Genomic DNA, 21480 nt, shown 5'->3' with positions numbered 1-21480 from the left:
AAAATTTTGTTTTTGTTTTGTTTTTTAAAGCAGCGGAAAGCTTTTCAAAGAGGCAGATAACGGCAGAATTTTCTAGAGATTTTTGGATGCAAAGGTCACTCAGACTGAGAGTGCTTCATTCCCATCTCACATATTTCAAGATCCCAAGAGCTTCAGGATGTAGCCTGCCCAACTGATCTCTTATAGACTACAAAGTGAGCCTTGATGTGGCAGGATCACATTCATGTGTCATCAATTAAATGCCTTAAAATTTAGGACCAAAATCTTAATCTCATATCAGAATCCAATCAGAAGAGAGATTTGAAGATGACTTTTCTCACAACAGCCAGGAGTCTGGGAAGGAGGGCAGCCCCTTACGGGTTTGCTTGGATCCTGTGTATTTAGATCAGATATATATTTGAATATCTATTGCATATGCGTTCAGGAGAGCACAAGAAACCAGCTGATATAGATCCATCAATGGAAGTTATTGGAAGCAATTTCTCTCTGGAAAATTTTTCTGTTGAAATCATTCATAGAGATGCCTTACTGTGAGGCTGAAAAAACAAACTTTGGACACACAGTCTTAAAAGATTTGATCCTGTTGGAGAAATGGTTTGGGTAGATGTTCTGCATAAACATGGGGCACTTTGCTTTTGGGCTGTCACAGAAGGGCAGTGTTCAAGCAACCATTTTAAAGAAGCTCATTCTTCAATATGATTTTGTTCAACATTCTTGTGAATGGATTTTTTTATTATGCAGTCAACTTTGACAATAATTTCTAGTGGTTGCTCAAAACCAGTACTTCCTTCTGTTGTCCATCAGAGAGATACTTACGGAAAATTCCCTAACATACCCTATAGGTTTGCATTCATCTTCAGTGTCATTGAAATTGATACCCTGTATACTGTATGTTTACTAATTATGTTTAATATACAAGGATATGAACAGAACAATAAATTAAAGCAACACCTTGGAAGCAAAAGTATAAGTATAGTTTTATTAGAGAATTTATCTAAAATACAATATTATTTTCCTTTTTAAATTAGAGCATATATTATTTCAATGAAAAGATACTTTGTATTATTTCTATGGTAATAACAATTTTTAAAGATAATATTTATTTTAGGACTTTTTTAATTAAAAAATCCAACACACTACCATTAAGACATAATTGAGGTTGTTGATAGCATGGGTAAAAATGTAAAACAATCTTAAAAATATTTACATGTCAGTTTCTTAAAATCTAAGAAGTCTAATTCTCAATATTCACTTTGCTTTTTTTTAATCTCAATACACTTTTTTTCCTAAGTCATACCTATATTCTGTATTCCTGTGCTTTTGTCAAAGCTTCAAGTTATCAAGTTAGTTATGCATACTATGTATGTGGATGAGGTTTCTTAAAATGGCTTATTCTGCTATCACCATATCCTCTCCCAAATAGCAAACATACTGTTACACCAGTGTCAGTCGTGGTAATAGTCATCAAGACACACACAGCCTCTCCCTCCCACCCCACCTCCCCCAGCCCCCCACGATAAGAACCCCTTTCCTGTTTGGCCGAGAGCCTTTCACATTTCATTAGCTTGCATTTTAGATGCAGAGCAGAAGAAAATAATGGATCTGGGAGACAAGATGTTGCCAGGGCACACATGGCAAAGGTTTGAATTGTGCTTAGCAAAAGGGGCTCCTCACAAACACACTCAATTTCTAACACACTCAGCACTGCGGTTACTGGAATGAAGCTCTAACTTCTCTGCTCTTCAGAGGCTGACACGGGCGCCAGTTGTCCACCATGTGGCACACAGGCTCGTTCTCAGCACTGAAGCAAAGGCCACGGATTTTGCACATCTGTGGGAGAAAGCACAAACATCCTGAATTGCATCCTCCTGTTTCATTGGGACTATTTGAATTATTCACCTGGGGCCGGAGCCAGAGGTTCATCTTATTTTGCCAGTGCTAATGGGCTAGAGACTGCATCACCAGCCACGCGATGCACCGTCCACAAAAGACTTCATCCACATGTACTGTTTTGGCTCTTTTGAAGGCTGGACTTTTTTGGGCACTTGATATTTTAAAATAAAATTGACCTGATCCTTGGGTACAAATTAAAACTGCCAAATTCATTCAAGAGATCTTGATTTTCAAATAGTGTGAGAGGGGAAACTCTTCAATGTCTATAGGAGGGTGCCGTAAGGTTCTAGTGCTTGTTCCTAAAATAAAACTGGCGTTTACAGAGTCCAACATAATAAAACCATCATGATGTCTAAGGGGGCAGCTGCAAAGCTAATAAAAAGAAGACTGTGCCAGAATAATAACCTGCTCCAAATGTGATCTCACAGTCAACTGAAACTGCTGACAGAAATATGTGGGAGGGATACAGGCTTCTGTAACAGGGTGCAAGACAGGCTCCTTTATCCAGGGAGGACAGCCACAGGCCAGCTCAGGAGAGGCCTAACCTTCATGAAATGACTGGAGCAAAGTTCAGAGATCGACCTCTTCCGACAACTGCTGTGTCGGTACAGCAAATGATAATGGGCTTGCTACACCCTGCTGTAATAACCAGCTTTTATCTATCTTTAGAAAACCAATTCAACTTAAATCCAGTGGCAATACTCTGCTTTATGGCTTCTTGTTTTGATTAATTTTGGAATGAAAAGGCAAGCTGCCACACGCACTGTTTTGATCTCAAATTCATCTTTGAAATGTCGATTGTAATATGGAGGGGGGGAGGGGGGGAGAAACAACTAGTGCCTTTTACCACCTGTAGGTGGTGAAAGTAGGTGTAGTAGGAAAAACAATCCTACTTTGGTGAATATGCTCCTGCCCCATCATTAAGCTATATTTGCATACCTTAGGTTATCAATAAGAATCCCAATAGTATAAAATAAATAAATGGTATCAACTTTAAGGCTCCCTTAAAAGTTGCAGTTTATTAACAGCAATCATTACTATAAATTACAATTATTTCCAGTAGTTCCTCCTCTTCATGTATTCTATCTTTTATTACATTACGTTCCAGAACAGATCAGTTGCATTTTTTTCATATGAGCTGAATAAACTTCCTAGAATTGTGCTAATACCATTGCCATTGATAAAAGAGATCGAAGAGTTTGAAGCGTAAACTAAACCCCTTTAGGGCGAGTTTATATTTATAAGCTTTATATTCTATTTATAACTTCCAAGTACACAGATGCAGATCCAAGGATGGAATCTTGCCTCTATATAATTTCATTAATGGATGGGCACAGAGCTAGGACTGGAAGTGATTTAATCTGCAAGAGCTCTGTCCTACTAGGAAGTTCCTGTCCTCCACAAGCTGCACAATGGAAAGAGGACTGTTTTTAGATAGCAGACAGACTTCTGGAATCTGCAAGGTTTCTCTCTTCCAACAACAGAGTTTTGTTAGGGTTGTCACAATATTGTGTGGGATTTCCCAGTCTGTTCTTCTGGGCTGAATAGTCCTTGTACAACAAGCTCTGTGTGCCCTGGAAATGCTGGAAGACCTGGTAGATCTACCAAACATCTACAGATCTATAGTGTGTGTGCTGCAGATGCAGAATAAGTGCTCTTCAGATGCTTGGTAAATCCAGTATTTTAAGGGTAAGTATATCCAGATAAGTGATTTGTGTGTGTAGAGCAAACCGGCTAATGCTTAAAATACATATTAGACTTGCTGTGCATGTGCCACACAAATGGTCTTTTCATGCATTCTACAAATTTCCTGTATTTTTACTACATGGCAGCTCCAGCCAAGGAGCTGTGTATCTGGAAATCCTGATTAAATTTTTAAAAATCTTCAAATTTTTCCTGGACAATAGTCCAAACAGCAAACTCCACTTCCATACACAGAAGCACAAGTCTTGCCAAAAGAAGATAATCACTTCAGGTATATATTTTTGACATGTGATGCTAGCTAATACCCTGTGTAGCTCTGCAGTAACATAGCTGCCATTTCAGAGAAAGATCACCCTGAGGGCTAAGCCAAAGCAATCAATGTGATTCCAACACAAATCTATTGGCACTAACTATTGGAGACCTACCTGCTCTGCACTGACAGTGATGGGCTCCTTCAGAACATGCCAGATCACACACTCAAGCAGAGGAGGAGTGGTCAGTGAGCCGGGGTATGTCCAGTACTCTCTAGACGCAGGAAGCAGTCCAGTAGGGTCAAAGTTTGTGAAGGAAGCTTGTTTCCCCTACAATAAAGAAAGGAGTTGAGTTAAAGTCCCAGCTGGCATACACACAAATGGCTTGCAGTAGTAGCCTCTTATGAGAGGTTCTGTGTTTGGAGAGAGAAAGAGGAAAATGGAGTTTGGCACACAGTGTTGGGTGCCTCCTACAATACATCTGGGGTTAAAGAATTTCAGCACCTCATTTCTTATTTTATAGGACTTTCAAGACCTTATTTCTGATTTCAAATGTTGAATTCACATCCTCCTCTCTTAGAGATATGACTTGACCTTCTCTATAGGAACAATGCGATCAGTTTCAGATGCTGTGTACACTGATCACACGGGAAATATAGAAACTGGGAGATCTGTGAGTGTCCACTGAAGTAAATGGCAACAGCCGTTGACCTCAAAATGAAGCCTGATGACAAAGATGGAGGCATAGTCTCATTCTTTACCATTCTTATCTGCATTTCTCATTGGCATGGGCCTTTACTCACTTTGAGGGTACTTAATTACTCAGTGAGTATTTTTAATTACTCTTTACTCAACTGATTAAGATCACATATACATTGCACACAATATTTAAAACACAGAGAGGCTTTTTTTTTTTTTTTACAGGTTACATAACCTGTTCAAACTTCTCATCTGGACTCTCTCAGTAAAACAGCCAAGAGAGGCATGTCCAGAAGGAAATTTATCCCACAGGTGCATTTTGCCTCTCTCTTGCCACTGTCTTTAAAAGGTGCATAGAAGAGTAGTTCATATCATCCTGCTCTATAGGTTTAAATGCAGCTGAAAGACAGATAAATGTAGTCATAGAGATATAAAATGATCACAGTTTCTGAGAACTCCCTGCCCTCTACCATAACTTCATCTGAATCACTTTCGCATTTAGGAGTACAATGGCATCAGTGCTGATGGCAGCAAGGCTTGTTTTACTCTCATATATATAACAGACTGGTAAAAAGTAAATGATCCACTTTCTGGAGAAGATGACACAACACAGTTGTAACTGGTGGCAATGGAAAGAGACAGCATGTATTACCTTGGTTTGAATGGAGTTCAGAGCATCAACAACTTTCTGTATTTCAGGCTTAGCATTCCCCACCTGTAATATAAAGCACATGAAAAGAAAGTAATCATGCACTCTCATAATATGTTACAGTTCTTGAGGAAATATTTTACAGTGCATTTTCCCAGCACCCATTCCTTACGTAACAGGAGTACTATGGTGAAGGGACTGGAACTGGCCCTTTAAAAACATGCCAGCTGACAGCACAAATGGGTCAGCCAAGGACAGTGGACAGAATAAAGTTATTTTCATTTACAGTACGTGGATTTATTTTTGGACTTGAGCTGTTCTTTTTTTGTAGAAGTCACCCTCCTAACAAAACATGGCGAGGCCAGAAGAGAGTGCACAGTGCTGGGGCACAGTCACCTTCTTCAACTAGCTGTGAAGATAATTCAACCAAGACAAAATACTTTGGACATTTAACAATGACAGGAGAGGGAAATAGAGGTTATTTAGGCCTGTCCTACCTGCATATTCATACATACATAACTGTGTAGTTATGCACATCATCTTTTACTGGGACAGTACCACTGTCATGGTGGAGGCAAGTATACTGGGCAGCCAACAGGGCAGCCACACTGATGGAAGGCAGTCATACGCCACTGGCAATAGGAAAACGTACAATTTTTGTATGTAGAGAAAGTCAAGAATTTGGAGGATCATCTAGTTTGCTCTGAATTTATACAGTATAGCATAATGCTGCCTTATTCTATATTTTAGGCTCTAAGGTCCTCCTGCAACACAGTGAGCATACTGGACTAATCCAAATAATACAAAAAAGGGTTTAACTAACCTTCATGAAAATGCCTACCACAGCCAAACCATCAGGATGCTTCACAGCTTCAGCAAATTTACCATATTTTGTGTTCCAGTGAACAATATGGAGCTAGGAGCAAGGAAACAAGAAGCACTATGAAGAATATATTCCATCCATAATATTTTACAAATGAGGATGCAGGAAAGTTATTTATTAAACATTAACAGCAGATGGTGTTTTACTGCTGGGATTTAAAAAGTTTTGTGTACAGTTAAGAATTTGTTGAATCATTCATCTACTTTCAGGTTTCATTTATGCAAAGAGGTTTCTGTCATGCATTATATTTTACTTCTCACTCTTATTCCCAGATGAGTTTTAAATGCAAACCGTGGGCTGTATCCTCCTGCTTTTAGTCTGGTGAAACTCCTGTTATCTTCAGTATGAGCATTCCCTGCACACAGCCTGCAGGATTTTGATATAGTATTTTAATGCTATGTATTCTGGAGTTCTTGTCAGTATTGAAAGACATGTTTGTCTAATGTCAGGGAAATAATGTCAGACATTAATGTCAGCCTCTACAGGTCTGACCTGCAATCTAGAGAGTTTTTAAAAAACAGTCCTGTCCTTTCCTGAAAAACCTTTGAAAAGAGTATGAAATGAATCTCCAGGTCATGTTAGCCAGGATGTTCCTTTCTTTTTGGTTCCCCAGTTATTTCTAATAACAATGAAAACAGAGACTTTTTTCCTTCTCTGAAAGTTCATCTGGTCTTGCTGTTCCCCCTCTTGTGAAATGAAAAAAAAATTGTACTATTCTGAGTATTTTCAAGTCAAGTTGAGCAAGTAACTATGGTACTGTTAGCAGATATAAGGAGATGGCAAGTTTCTTGGATAAGAAAAAAGATATCTTTATCTCATGAAAAAGCAGCAGAGCAGGTGAATTTGTAGGGCCATTTCTTCTGTCAATGCAAATCACAGCTATGTTCAGTCAATGTGTGCATTTATTGCAAGGGTTAAAAAAGTCTGTCACTGCATCCAGTGCTAGATTTCTAAAGAGGGGACAAGGAAGGGTGGGATGCAAGTCACTAAAGTCACTCCATTTTTGTATTAAGACAGTAAGACAGTCTTAAGGAGTCCAAGGCATATTCAGAGTCATAAGGCTTAAGAGGTCAGCCAAAGTGCCTCCATGGTATCACTTGGCTACCTGCCTTTTCCCTTGCTTCTCTGCCATCAAAAGATGAAAGGAGTTACTGCAAAAATATTTGTATTTTTATATAAAAGTCTCTGATATCAAAAACTGAAGGCAGAAAAAGTGGGTGTGTATGTACAGAGGTGCTGCAATTCTGTTTCTTCTTAATTTCCAGGAATTGTCAAGAAAGCAGGGGGAAAACAGGGATAATTAGTGTGGGCTTTTCTGCTTCTGTAATTTTTTTGATATGAAGTAGCTGAAAAAAATTACAAGGAGTCCTACATTTCTAATCTCTGCTTGTGGAAGAGATAGCTCCTGAGGTAGCATTTTACCAAAGTCATCTATGGTAACTCCCCCATCCCCACCCCCAGTCCCTGGCCCCAATAAGATTTCTAGGGCTGCTGCAACCATGATGGAAGATTAAAATGAATAAAATATTAATACTACACAGAAGAGTGAATGAGGCAAAGAACGTCCTACCTCTGCATCATACTTCACACCATCCACAGTGTGCTCAGACCCTTGGCCCTCACAGGATCCCCAGTGAATGTGAAACTGCACCAACCTATAGACTCCATCCAGCGCTCCACCTTGCAGCACTGCAAAGCAAAGACCCTGCATTAGCATCTCCCACAGCCTTTGCTATCAAGTCTCCCTTCCAACTCGAATGCCCATCTCAAGTCTTCCAAGTGAATTACAGTTTATTACTCTGCATGCTGCCATGCTACTCCAGTTCATCTTCAATGGTACATTGCTGCACTAAGCCAAAATATATAATAGACATATAAAAATGTAAGTGCCTTTACAGTGGGTGTCTCATCAGCAATTTAACAGGCATGCTAATATTACAAGGTGACAAGGATGTTAGGAAGAGCTGAGGATGTAACTTTTCTGTCACCAAATAAATAAGAAAAGCCAAGAAAAAGAACAGACATTGTGAGAGGACTACATAGAGTTATTCTATGAAAGTACACTTGGAGACCAAGTCATCTTTCACTTACTTATGTACTCTGTCCCCTCATTTTAGGCACTTTATTCATTTAGACCTTAATCCTGCAAATCATGTAGTGGACTGGATTGAGTAAAAAGCTTTTGGCTCCAGATTAAACCTAAGCACCTGCTATCCATGGGTTCCTGTAAGGCAAAGTGCTAGGCACAGCGCTAGGCACTGAAGAGACAGGAATTTAAAATCTCTTGTTTGTTGCATCTTTTACTCCTCAAGAATGAGTGGTTTAAAAAATGGTGGTGAGAGTGGTAATATCTACAGAGACAGATTTTTGAAAACAATCTGGTTTGGAAATGAGGTGCTTACTTATGCTCTCTGCTATTTGACATTATTCCTGCTATGTGACTGATGTAATTGGAGTGCCCAGCCACGCTTTCAATTATACAGGAGTGAGCTCCCTTGAGCTCCCTTATTCCACTTGCTAGTTTTAACCTTGTACTTAAACTGAGACCAGTCACCATTATGATATGCAGGATCAAGACCTAATACTGCAAAATGCTCAGGGCACAGACAATGTCTTCTCCAATGCAGCATAAAGCTCGGAACAATGACAAATAGTCCTGTTAAAAAGAGCTCTTTATCTAAATTATTAGAGCAAGGTTTCACATTGGGTTTTTTTGGTTTTGTTTTGGTTGAGCATGTAAAATTCATACTTAAATCTTTGTTTAGGGTGTTAATATTTGAAAAACAAAGGTATTTTTAAAATGTAACAATTTGAAGTGTTACATATCCTAGAGACCAATCTCTCTCTCTCTCTCTCCCCCATATATATATAAATATATATATATATGTATTAAAGTGACAGAAGAGTATTGACAGCAGATATTACATATAAGTGTGCTCTGGGTATGTGCCAAAAACAAAATGTTTCTGTGGAGTAAAGATGCTTTCCTCCCAGTTTGCAAATACTGTAGACACATAACTATCACTGTACGTGCATGTGTGAAAATGTAAATCAAACGCAGATAGGAAAAGCTCGCTGTCTGTTCAGGTTTGAATAACTCTGATTATATGCAAGCATGTACAACAATAGCCATGGATACTTGGCAATGGAAGAAACTCAAAGTGGCTAGAAGGATTTGACTAAAAAATTGAAATATAAGAAATTTAAATGCAAGATATATAAAACACATTAGTTTCCACTGTTGTGCCTTATACATGCAAAATTTGGGTTTGGAGGACAAATTTAGCATTTGCCTGGGTGTCCTTCTTTGGCAAATAAAATCAGAATTAGAGGTCTTCCAACATGCATTTCTCTTTGAAAAATATGAATGTATGTTATACTATAGTCTTTGTAATTTCAGACACCATAGCCAACATTGAACAGACCAAGACTTACCCTACCTATTGCCAAGCTATGTAATGTGAAGAGGAATGGCTGTTTAAAGTAATTAGATAGGCACATATTTAATTGTACTTTTATATTTCTACATGTACTATATGCCCAAGAAGCGTAGCTGTTTCAAGCACAGCACTACAAATGAGAATAATTTTTTTCATAATGGCTACTGCGAATTTGTATTGGTTTATTTTTAAAATGAAGTAATTGGTTGCTATATCTTTACAGATGCAAAATAGTCTACACAATATCATGTATCATTTTAAAATGATGCCATAGAGTTTTAATGTTATAGTTTCAGTTCCCTTGGCTAACAGACTAGCTGTTTGTTGCAGATATAAAAGGACTGAGGTTTTACCATCCCCGAACCTCAGAAGGCACTAGCGTAGCACATGTTAATCTGCCATTATTAATCAATGGAAAGCATGCTGAAAAGCAGAACCATGCAATCTTCTTAAATCCATTTGCAGTGTTATTTCTACACACAGTTTGCTATACTTTTATAAAATTCAAAAAATGCACAAAAGTCTCTTTGCAGTTTTTGCTTACTTTTCTCATTCTGTGGTTCTCAAATCCAGCACTATTTTATTTTGACTCACAGCAGAGCATTCAAAGAAAGTAATAATTAGATTAGTGCGAATGAATACAAATTCAGCAGGCTTAATTACACAACAGCCCTTCTTTTGCTAGCCGACATTAAGCAGTTATTATTTTTTGTTACTACTTCTCAGCTTTTCCGAAGAAGTAAAGTTTAAAATTAAACTTAAAAGGCAAAGCAGAAATGTTGGAGCCTCAGTTTTCCCAGAACAAGTTCTTTTAACCATGAATAAATGTTATGAGCCTTTGGAAAGTAACAAGTCCTTGAGAATCAGATTAACATTCACACTGGGGACCTCCCTATCCCTGTCCATGTCACCTGCACATCGATTCAGCCTCCATTAAAGACAGAAGTCCAGCCCTTCCATCCCCTGTTTTGGAGGGATGAGGAAATTCTGATCCATATTTGAGCATCTCAGAATTAGCTCCCTTCCTTTTGGAACTAATATTACCAAACACCTTGGAAATGCACTGGTAGCTGTACTCCCTCCTGTTATATAGCACAGTTGCAGAAAGCCACCTGAGACAGCAAGGCAGTTTTGCGCAGGGGCACTGCCTCGCCATCACACAGGAGCCAGCAGCCCCCGTGGCACCGCAGCACAAGCTCATTCACCACAGCTAACTGCATGCACAGCGAAGACAGCGCTGGCCAGTGTGGAAAACACATTCTTTTCTTATGATTCTTCCTTTTCAACAGATTCCTCTTTTTCAACAAAAATCTGCATCAGTAACCTAGTCTTCATAGGGGTGTAACAGTCCAAGCAGTGACAGTTTGAAAATGCAACTTTCCTTCTATTTGACAGTTATGTGCAATGTTACAATGAGATAAATTTGGGGCTACTTTGCTTACATTTAAACATGGTCACTGGGTTTTCAGCCTTCTGCCATTTACTGAAGTAATTATATTACTAATATCCAGTAATTATATTGCACTGTTACGATCTCAAAACATTTTCTAAATCAGGCGAACATCAGTATTAGCAGAGCTAATTTGGAAAGTCAAATGATCACATGAACTGTTCTATTAACATCTGTGGGATTTCTTGGATAAAGAAGGTGAACTATATTTGTCTCCATTACACTTTCTTAGCATATTTGGCAATGGACAGAAATCAAAAGGGCATTTTGTTGCATCTGGGATAGCCGTTTACTGAGGCACACCACTTCACTGTTCTATTAAAAGGCAAGTCACTGGGCAGTTACCTTTCCCTTGTAGAACAGAAACAGCTTTGAAAAATACACTGTTGATCACTTTGTATAATTTTTAGGCGGTGGTGGCATCTGCATGTGTGAAGTTTTGCAGGAATACTGTGGAATTACTGTTATTATAGTTACCTCCTATGGGATGTTCTCTCTATATAGAGCAGGAGACTAATGTATTCATCAACGCAATAAACTTGTCAAAGGAATAATCCAAATGGCTAAACTACAAGATTGTTTCATGAGTTAGAATGAATTACTCCCCATAATAAAAACTAGTGTAATAAGAAAAATGCTTAAGTTTGTCATTCTGAGAAAATACAGAATGAGAAAATGTTCTTCAAATGGAAATCATTGACAATAGAGCTCCTTCTAATAGGTGAAACAAGGCATCCACTACAGCATAACAAATGTCCACAGTTCAAAACTTAGGAAATTTAGCTCTAATTCAGATACCTCTAAACAAAAACCTAACAGCAGAACAATTCTGGTGTCCACCATTGAGGACAGCTCTTTTGCACACACTCTGCTTATGCATATATATGCACAGTACATACATTAGTGTTAATGTTCTGCAGGCATCTGTTTATACAGACATTTACATGACAGAAAACAGGCTTTGAGGAGGTAAAGTAAATAAGCATTACTTGAAAAAAAAGTCTTGAGCACCATGCACTATTAATGGCACAAGGAGGGCTCTTATGAGGATGCTCAGGGATTAGCCTTGTGTTCTTATGCAAGAATGGGCTTCCCCATCTGACAGACTGGAGAGTTCAGCCAGGGTGAGCTGTCATTTCTGTGAAGCATAGAGTACAGAACGTCACGTTTTTGGAGATGTTTCCTTCCTTATGTTATCTCTTTCAAACATTCCTCTGAGGACACTATATCATGATAAGCAGAAGAGTAAGACAGGACCTAAGCATCCGACTGTAGGGATCATACTTGTAGAAAACATCTGTAATGGGTTTCACCAAGAGGAAAAACTATGCAACTCGTATCTCTTAAAAAAAAAACAACCTACTCTGACATTGCTAGAGGGTTAGCCTGATAAGGCACCAAGGATGTTCCAGAGAGATAGACCAGAATGAAACATCTGTCAAAATGTACCAGGACTGCATACGTGTGCTTCGGCAGCTGGTCCGTGATTCTGGCTCACCCCACCTGAACTATTTGATACAGACTGGGTACCAGCCAGAAAGACTGACTTGCTTAAGGACACAAAGTTATTTAGGTTCTTGACCTTTCTCCTCAGTCCTTCACACCATATGTAAAAGTCCATTGTACACCTGTGACTCACACAGGTATACATGTGGGAACGTTTGTGGCACATCTGAGTGTAAATGTGTGTTTGTAGGCATCTAAATGTTTGTGTGTCTGTACTTGTATGAATGTAAGCATCCACTGACCACTCACAGTGCATTAAGGAGTAATGGCAAGTGAAGTTGCTCTTTGTGTATTAAGAGCAGGCAGACTGCATTTTATTCTTAAACTATTTACAGATGCAGCTTATGAATATTAAACAAACATGAAAAACACACATTATGTTATAAACAATTTGTTCACATTATGATGTAGGCTGGGAAGTATTGCTTCTAATACAGAAATGGAACTATTCAGTATTCGTTTCAATCAACCACAGTAAAATCCACTACTTGCTGATACCGGTGCAATTTTATTCTCATGTAGTCTCTTAACGGGAGATTTCTGTGGGTTACAAGATGCTGTAGGACTCTCTGATCAGCCTTCAATCCTGACATGTTTCACCCTGTATGAGCCATCAATGACTTAGCAAGTACCAAGCTGAAAGCATTAAGATACTTTTAATCATAACAATATGTCATTGGCTTTGCTCTTGGTGGTGATAACTATCATACTAATTGCAATGACTGCTCACAGCATTGAAAATTGTAGTGGACGTGGTGCTCATATTACTTTGAGATCTGACAGAGGATGTACAAATTCAAGGAAGGTAAGGGTAGTACCTTTAAGTACACACAAATCCTTCATGCTTGTAAGTAAACGAACAAACATACCAGTTGGGAAAAAATGTCAAACAGAGTAGCCACAGTGATGCCTGGCACATAACTTCATTACATTTTAAAAATAAACTTTTCCTTAACTTAATGGCCCTTAACTTAGCTGATAACAGTTGACTAGTTCCTCCTGGTTTTGTACTAAGTGTCTCTAGAACAGGAACTTGAATGAAGGGGTAGAAGTCACCATGCTTTCTGTATGCACAATCCAAGTCAAATATCTGCTTGGAAGTCATATGTTGTGGGGGGGGGGGGGTAAGCTGCTGCTGAAAGCAAAGGTGGTGTCCTTTGAGCTATGTAAAGAAATGAAACATGCAGGACTAATCTCAAGTTCTGTTGTCTTCCTTCTCAGTTCCTTGAAGCACTAGAGCTATACTCAAGTCCCCTACTCACTTAGGCTTTGCATCTTCTAGTGACATTAGTTCCACAAAGAAATGACTGAATGTGATCACACACCTTCTGGGACCTCTGACCTCTAGTCAATCAGTGGAGAAAAGTACTTGTGATATATAAGTAGGTGACTGAATTAAGTCCCCTAAAGCTATAAACAATCAGTTCCCTGATTTATAATTCAGAAGGGTTAGAACATTGCTTAGGCCATACATACTGTGGAGCTTCAAGCTCTTACCAAAGTGCAATATTATTCTGGTACAGCTAATGTTAGATTTTGAAAGCTGGGAAGCCTAAAAATAGACCTTCTGTGGCAGTGACTTTGATTAAAAGTTCTGCCTTAAAGACAGCAGACCTGCATGTTTCTTCCTCAGTTGATCCACTGCGGTGGAACTGTAGTAGAGCAACAGTGGCACAAATGTCACTGCAACTCACTGCAAACCAAGCAGTGCTAACGCACTAACTGTTGGATAACCAATATGACAAAATACACTGGCCTGTTTACAGTGAGTCATACTTAAAGAAAGACATTTGAATAGTGTCCTTCCATTAATATTTACCATTGCAGGAAGAATCAGGTGAAAAAATATTTGATTACAATTATTGAAAGTCTCCTAACTGGTGCTAGTGCCAAGATCAATCCAGTATTTTGATTTCCCAATGTCTACTCATAATTTTAATGTTCCACTAATGTCAGATTTACTTTAGACTCTATCCTGGATTTCAATATTGTCTCTTGAGCAGCAGCCATGGAGGAAAAGGAAACAAGTAAGAGACTCAGCCACAAGGAGGAATTACTAGTATATTTATTTAGTAATGGCTACAGAGGCTTACATCATAAGTTGCAATTCACTTCTGTAAGTCTATAGCTAAGATAGGGTATTTTAATATCTTGTTTTAAAAATGAATTGCTGATTTACTTTTTCTTTTTATAAGCTCAGTAAATACATGATCAGAAAACACAGAATACAGTGCTTACAGTGCTGTGAGCACTTCCCAGTTGAATTTCAGGTTTTATGTGAATCATGAAAAGTTTTCTGGGGAACTTGCACAGAGAACAAACCATACCGCATGTTACAATCTTCTTTTGTGCACTTTAGGCTTTCCTGAGCTAAGTCACTTCCTGTGGTTTTTCAGCTCTGGTAAGCTGCTGTTTACTTCTATCTTTTAAAGTGAGTGAAAGTATAAATATTTCCTTGTGGCAGACTTTTTAATATATAATGAGATACAAATCTCTCCTTTACTATAAAGTTCCCAAAATAAGGTGCATTTATCATAGTTCTGTGGTTATTTCTGAATGCACCATTTGCTTCACTCATATGCGGAAGAGTCAGGTCCCAGGATACAGGAACTTGAATTTGTAGTTTTATTCTGAGTGACACTTCTATCATATAGATTTTTTGTCCTTATTTAAAATTATAGACATTTTAAACACAAATGTCTACAAATACCTACATTTTCACTGTTATTAAAAGACAGTGGACATGAGAATTTAACAAGGAACCACAAGAGATAAAGCAGATGAAGAGAAACTAAATAATAATTTTCTTTCTACAAATAGGTCTAAGAAAGCGTTCCAAAAAAATGAAAAGGAAAAAAACTGGAAGACAGTCTTTTACCTAGGAGAAAATCATGGAATTTCAACAAATAAAAAGTAATGAAAAATCTATCAGTATTTCTTTCCTTACATCACTGCTACCAGCTAGCAACTGTGGAATATGAAGAAAATACCTTCAGGAATTGACTTAGCCTCTGAAGTGTATTCTGGCACATAAGAGCTGACCCATAACCCACAAAATTCAAAGACCGTACTATGAGAACCGAAATACAACATTTGGGTGTAACTGCTGAGGAAGAGGGTTTTTAAGGGTTACACTCAATACTTTGTAATTTTTAAGCAGTTCTAAAAAATTAACATGAAAGAAAAACAAAGTCAAGTTCTAAAGCTATCATAAAGATCTTCATATCATTTCACTTTTGAAACACCATTGTAAGACAAAATCGTATAGGTTATAGGACATAGGTGGGATAATTATAACCTGAAGCAACATTTATGTCTATAAAGCTCCACCTATTAATACGGAGATCTTCTAAAAGGCAGAGAAGAAGAGATTTTCTTCTGCAAAAATACATTAGTCATATAAGTTTTTATGTTCAAAAAGTTAATTTTTAGTTTACAAGCTTACTATGCTAAAGAATATAGACTGGATATTATTTTAAGAAATACTATTTTTCCTCTTAGATTTTTAGTTTCTCACTGATACAAGCAGAAGTTAAAGACCACATATTCTTGTGCACACACACATAATATAACAAATACATACTTCTTAATTTGGGAAGGGAAATATTTTATCTCAAAATTTTGAATATTCTGATATTCACTTATTGTTACTTTTGAACAATGGTATTCACATTATTTTCTGAATCAAAGAAATAAGCAACAGTGACTTCCAGAGAGTTTTATCCAATCACGTATTTTAGCTTTTGTACTTATTTTTACTATACTATTACTACCTGTAATTTTTATTACAAGAACTCATTTTATAAACCACTAAGAGCAGGAGTCTTCAAGCAGACATTAATACTCAGAGCTGTAATCCAATTGACTTCAGTGTCATTACACATGTGCCTGAAGATTCTTAATGAATGGATCTACTTCTTTGTGTAGAATTACTCATGTGTTCAAGATTATTCATGAACAACAATCTTATTACTTCATTTTGTGCCTACTACCACAGATAATTCATTTCTTTATATGGGACAGCTCATAGGAGCGAGTACTGTGCTTGCCTGTGGGAAGTATTTACAGGATTTTGTTTGATTGTTTTCTGTAAAACATAAGAGAACATCACATAAATTCATACAGTTTCTCCCTGTGACTGTTGCATGATGCCTAACCAAGAATTTGGTAGATACATTATATTGTTAGTATCACAATTCTGTAAATAGGAAGTGAATCAAGCACAGTCAAGTCAAGGACAGCTTTATTTCATGCAATGAAAGTAGGTTACCTAGTTAAATGCAGACAAATGAAGCCATTAAGTGTGCTGCCAGGTAGATTTTATGCACTGTGATTTTCAATAGGAAGTAACATATGAAGAATCCATCCTTAGGTGGATTCAGAGATCTCTAATACTTTTTTTTTTTCATTTAATACTAATCTGTTTCTGATGCACTAATGGAGCTACTGTGAATGTTTCTACTTGCATCGCCTATCCTCCCACTCTGAGAGCTGTGTCTCTGCGTAGCTGTCAGAGGATCCCTGTCACAGATGTTCTAGTTCTGCACTGACTTTTCTCATAAGGAGCGTTCTTCCTACAGACATTTCTTTAGATTATTATATGTTTCTGCAGGGTTTTTTTCCTCCCAATTTACCAGGTACGTCTTTCCGAACATATACATGCACAAAGTGGGTCCTGATTTTCATATGTGCTGAATACCTTTGCTCCCATGAGAACAGAAATTGTACATAACACCATTAAAAATCAAGACCAAGATCAGAGCCTGCAATAGTTTTGTTATACTGTAAGGACCTGAACCTGTTTCCTTTGGGTTCAGTGAGAGCTGACTCGCATATACCTGGTAAAAACAAATACATTTCTTCCATACTTTGAATAATTTACCTTATTCCTCATGACATTGTTAAAATTCGCATGCTTTAACTTCAGCTCCTCTGTGCTTCAGAAAAATAAACACTATGAAATCAGAATACCTTTTTCCTTTTTTTCCAACTATACAGCTATTTATGTGGATGCTCTGTGTAAATTGTATATACAGACCTATGCGCGTCTATACATCTGTGAACCACTTAGCTGACCATTTAATACTGTTCAGTATAAAGGTCATCACTAAAATACAATGTTAAATTTTTACTGTGATGCCGAATATGCTGCTGTTATAGTTATATTACTTGTATTTTCAAAGAACAATATTTTTGTAGGCATGGTTAATTTGTTTTCAGCACCATTCCCTAAATGACATTGCCAAGGAAAAGCTCAGGAAAAATAGGGCACTTGCTCAAGCAAGTTAAATCAGGCAGTGTCTAGAGAAGGCAGTGACTGTCTCTACAATGGGATTGTTTTTGCTTTCTAAATTAAAAATAGAGGCACATTCATTGTAGCAGGGTGATGATTTTTGCAAATTTAGCCAGCTGAGAAACTACAATTAAAGACTGAGCCTACAAAACCCTTGTTCTGACTGGCCTCGACTCACATCATTTGTCCCATCAGTGCAATCATTCCTTTCAGTAAGGATTATTAAGAGGTTTGCAGGATTTGGTACTTAATTTGACTGTAGAGTATAACCAATAGTAAGACACTGTAGAATGGATGTCTATTAGCAAACTTTGTAGGAATGTGTCAGATACAGTCCTATCTTTATCGAGAAAGCTCGGAGTCAAGAAATGTCAGGCATTATGCTTCTTTAAATTACCTAAGAGCAAAGCAGTATTTTCCAACCTTTCCTCTGTTCCTGTACTAAAGCTGAAAACATGTCACATTTTGAGCCTTATGGGCATCAGAAGTATAAAATAATTTTTGGTAACCAAAGAAACTATTTCCAAACTATTTCTATTTCAAATTAAGTTTAATCCTTTGCTGTTCTAAGACCAATTCCTGTAATGTATTTTGTCTCTTATTTTAACCATTTGGCATATAGCTTACAGTGCCCAAAGTCATTCTTGTCAAACTATGTTACTTTTTTCTCTTGTACATCTGAGTCCTGATCCAAATCCTTCTGATTTAAACCAAAAGAAACCAATTCGCTTCTCTGGTATTTGGAGCTGGGTAGCTCAAAACTGCCCAGATTGGCTCAGTCTTCTTTAAGAGGAGCTCAGTTTTCTGAGCAGAAGCAGTGCGTGATCCTGATCCCCCAAGGGTTGAATCCTGCCTGACCTTACTGAAGCCAAAACACCACTGTCTTCAAAAAAGTCCAAAAACTTCATTAAATATTTTGTATAATATATTAGTAGCAGCATTAGTATACTAGTAGCAGTTTTTCCCATCCCTACCCTGCAATGTCAAATCTAGCATCAAAGGAAAGACACAAAGTTGAGGTCTCACCTGACTTGTCGGAAGAATCGTCAAACTCCACGTTGAATGAGTGCCCGTTGTTGACTATGTTTCTAGCTGTGGAGGCATCGTAACTGAAGCTGAGAGGCTTCAGAGAGGAGTCGTACCTGGTGGACTTGCTCTTAATATCAACAGGGGACTGGCGTTCTCCATTGGCAATGGGGAAGTTCTCGTGCCAGTGAGCAGGTCCTGCAAGGCAGCATAAAGCAGCTCAGTAGGAAAAGACATAAAGTTCAGGGGACATAAATGATAGCCCTCACTCTAGAAATCTTGATGCTTTAAATGCATGAGTGAAAATTTAACACTAGCATCGGTGTTTAATAATGTACTATGTGTATGGGCTCTCAGAGCTGGCAACGCAGATGAGGGGAAATCCCCCTCAGGGGCCAAGACGGGCACCAGCCAGGCCCTGAGCGCTGGGGGTTCAGGCTGCTGTATTGCTGGGGTATCCTTCTAGAGTCCATCCCATCCTGCTGAAGCAGAGCCCGCCCTCCCCTCTTCCTTGTGTTGTTACAGAAGTAAAGGAATGACAGCAGGAAACCAGAAGATGCTTCAGGCAAATTGCGAGGCGCGCTTGGCTCGGTGCTCGCACGCAGGTGGCATCTCAAGGTTAAAAAAACCCACAAAACCCCAGAGCCCGTTCTCAGGCAGGGGAAGGGCCGTGTGCGGCGCCGCATGCCCCCGCGCCGAGCGGGCACAGGCCGGCGCCGGCTCCGCGGGGACGCGCCGGCAGGTGTCCCGCGTCCCGCCGCGCCGCCGCGGAGCCCGGCCGGAGCTGCCACGACCTCGGGGGCTCCGTCCGCCCGCGCGCCGAGCCCGCGGGGCGCCGCGCACCGCCGCTGCGGCACTCACCGTTGTGGCTGCCGTAGCCCCAGCGATGGGACATGGTGCTTCTGCCCCGGCGGCACCGGCGCCCGGGTGTCGCTGGCTGGCTGCCGCAGCGCCGTGGCCGCGGCCGGCGCTCAGGGGCTTTTATAGGCTCCCGCCAACTCCATGCCCCTCTCCGCGGCCGGAGGAAAGGGGTGGGAGCGCGGCCGGGGGAGGAGGGAGACTCCGCTCGGGGGCGGAGAGAGCTGTCCCCTTATAATCCGCGGTCCTCGGGGCGCCAGCGCTCCTCCGCGGCCGCGGAGCTGCGGAACCGGGGGGCGGCCGGCCCGGAGCGGCGGCGGCGGCTGTCCCCGTCTGTCCCCGTCGCCGCATTGCGCGCCGCGCCGCCGGCACCTGCGGCGCGGCCCGTTGTTACGCGGCGCCGCGCGTAGCGCCGTGACCTTGGGGACGAGGCGGGAGGGAGCGGGGAGAGCGCGGCTGCCGGCGGCGCGGAGGACGGTCGGGCTGTGCGTGTGTGTGCGCGCGGGCGCGCAGCGGTGGCGGCGCGGTGTCCTGCTGCTCCCTGGCGGGCGGCGCGGGAAGGAGCCGCAGCGAGGGCAGTTGCTGCCGGAGGGAGGGAGGGAGGGAGCGCGCGCCGGGCGGGGCAGGGGGCGCCCGCCGACCCCGCCGCGCGGCCAGTTTCTGAGAGGTGCCGGCTTTTGAAAGGGATTAACGGGGAGCTGGAGGCGGCGATCAGCTCACTGCGCGGAGGGGATCTATGGTCACGTTTAAGAGGAAAGGGGACATTGTTATTACTTCCTCCTGTATTTTTCTAATTACACGCAGAAAAGGAAACAGCTCGAGCTACGCTTATATTCACATTTTAACATTTAGGAAATAAATACTTTGAGAGTGGTTAAACTACCACCCTAAGGAGGGACTTGCGAGAACAAAATTGAGCAATACATATTTTAAATGTTTTTATATTGCTCAACACTCTCATGTTTTACTGCAGGACAGGAAGGATCAGACCTTTGACAAATGACTAAATTTAGTCATATGCTGAGTCTCCTTGTTCCTGCACTGCAGTGAGTCTGTTCGTACGCGTGAAGCAACTCATACACAAGTGGCTTTGCAGGAACCCTTCACCATCCTTCATGAATGCTTTTCTGTGTCCTCTTGCTCCGGGCAATTTTTTAAGGGAATGGCATTGTAAATGTAATATTTTTTTATCCCATTTTCTTGTTGAGACAGTTTATCCAAACATGGTTCTAATTTTATTCTTTTCTGAATAAACCACATGGGTCCAAATTCTGTTGTCAGTGAGCTCATTGTAAATTTAATAACAACACCAGAATGACTCCATCATTTACATTCAGCATTGTAAAATGTCTGTCGTCTGCTTTTATTTGTTAAGAGAAAAAAAAGTCTATTCATACAATGTGGTTACTATTGCTAATAGCAAAAGGAACCATCTGAGAAATTGCTTATAAAAACTGAAGGCATATCTCAGACTTCTTCAAGTATAGGCAGAATATATTTAAAGCTTATTACTGATTAACATGGTGTGTGTCCTCTCACATTTACATGCTTCTATTCAAACTGATTCAGCAACCATGAAATGGAAATGTGAAAGCAAAACCATACACACAGAAGTTATTTAGAAGTGGCTGTTGTGTATGTGATATAGAACAGCAACTGGAAACATGATGGAAATTTATTAGAAATTCCTTGTTTGCTCATTACAGACCCTTTTTGGCAATCACTTAGTACCTTCTGATTGTGCTTTCCAAGCGTACTGACAATCTCTCATAAACACAAACATATACAGATTCATATAGTTAAGCATCCTTGAGGAATAAAGCAGAAA

The 21480-nt window shown here is 39.8% G+C and overlaps 1 protein-coding gene across 1 annotated transcript; it reads right to left on the bottom strand.

Moving 5' to 3' along the window:
* Window positions 1-952: 952 nt before the first annotated feature.
* On the bottom strand, window positions 953-19776 carry CA2 (carbonic anhydrase 2). The gene is made up of 7 exons (XM_067290253.1): window positions 19656-19776; window positions 18795-18992; window positions 7650-7768; window positions 6020-6112; window positions 5200-5262; window positions 4023-4178; window positions 953-1830 (listed from the first exon to the last, which is right to left on the bottom strand). Exons 1-7 carry the CDS (start codon window positions 19687-19689, stop codon window positions 1711-1713), a joined length of 783 nt encoding a protein of 260 aa, XP_067146354.1. The 5' UTR covers window positions 19690-19776; the 3' UTR covers window positions 953-1710.
* Between the last annotated feature and the right edge of the window lie 1704 nt (window positions 19777-21480).

The sequence above is a fragment of the Apteryx mantelli genome, chromosome 2 (genome assembly GCF_036417845.1).
Source record: "Apteryx mantelli isolate bAptMan1 chromosome 2, bAptMan1.hap1, whole genome shotgun sequence".
Classification (NCBI taxonomy): Eukaryota; Metazoa; Chordata; class Aves; order Apterygiformes; family Apterygidae; genus Apteryx; species Apteryx mantelli.
This window is presented reverse-complemented; position numbering and strand designations above follow the sequence as displayed.

Bases quoted from the DNA above. Each gene is read 5' to 3' on its own strand.
- CA2 (XM_067290253.1), bottom strand. From the start codon at position 19,689: ATGTCCCATCGCTGGGGCTACGGCAGCCACAACG. The intron at 5,263-6,019 runs GTTAGTTAAACC...TTTATATTACAG, and splicing joins TGGTAGGCATTTTCATGAAG to GTGGGGAATGCTAAGCCTGA. The intron at 1,831-4,022 runs GTAGGTCTCCAA...TTTCTCCCACAG, and splicing joins TCACTGTCAGTGCAGAGCAG to ATGTGCAAAATCCGTGGCCT.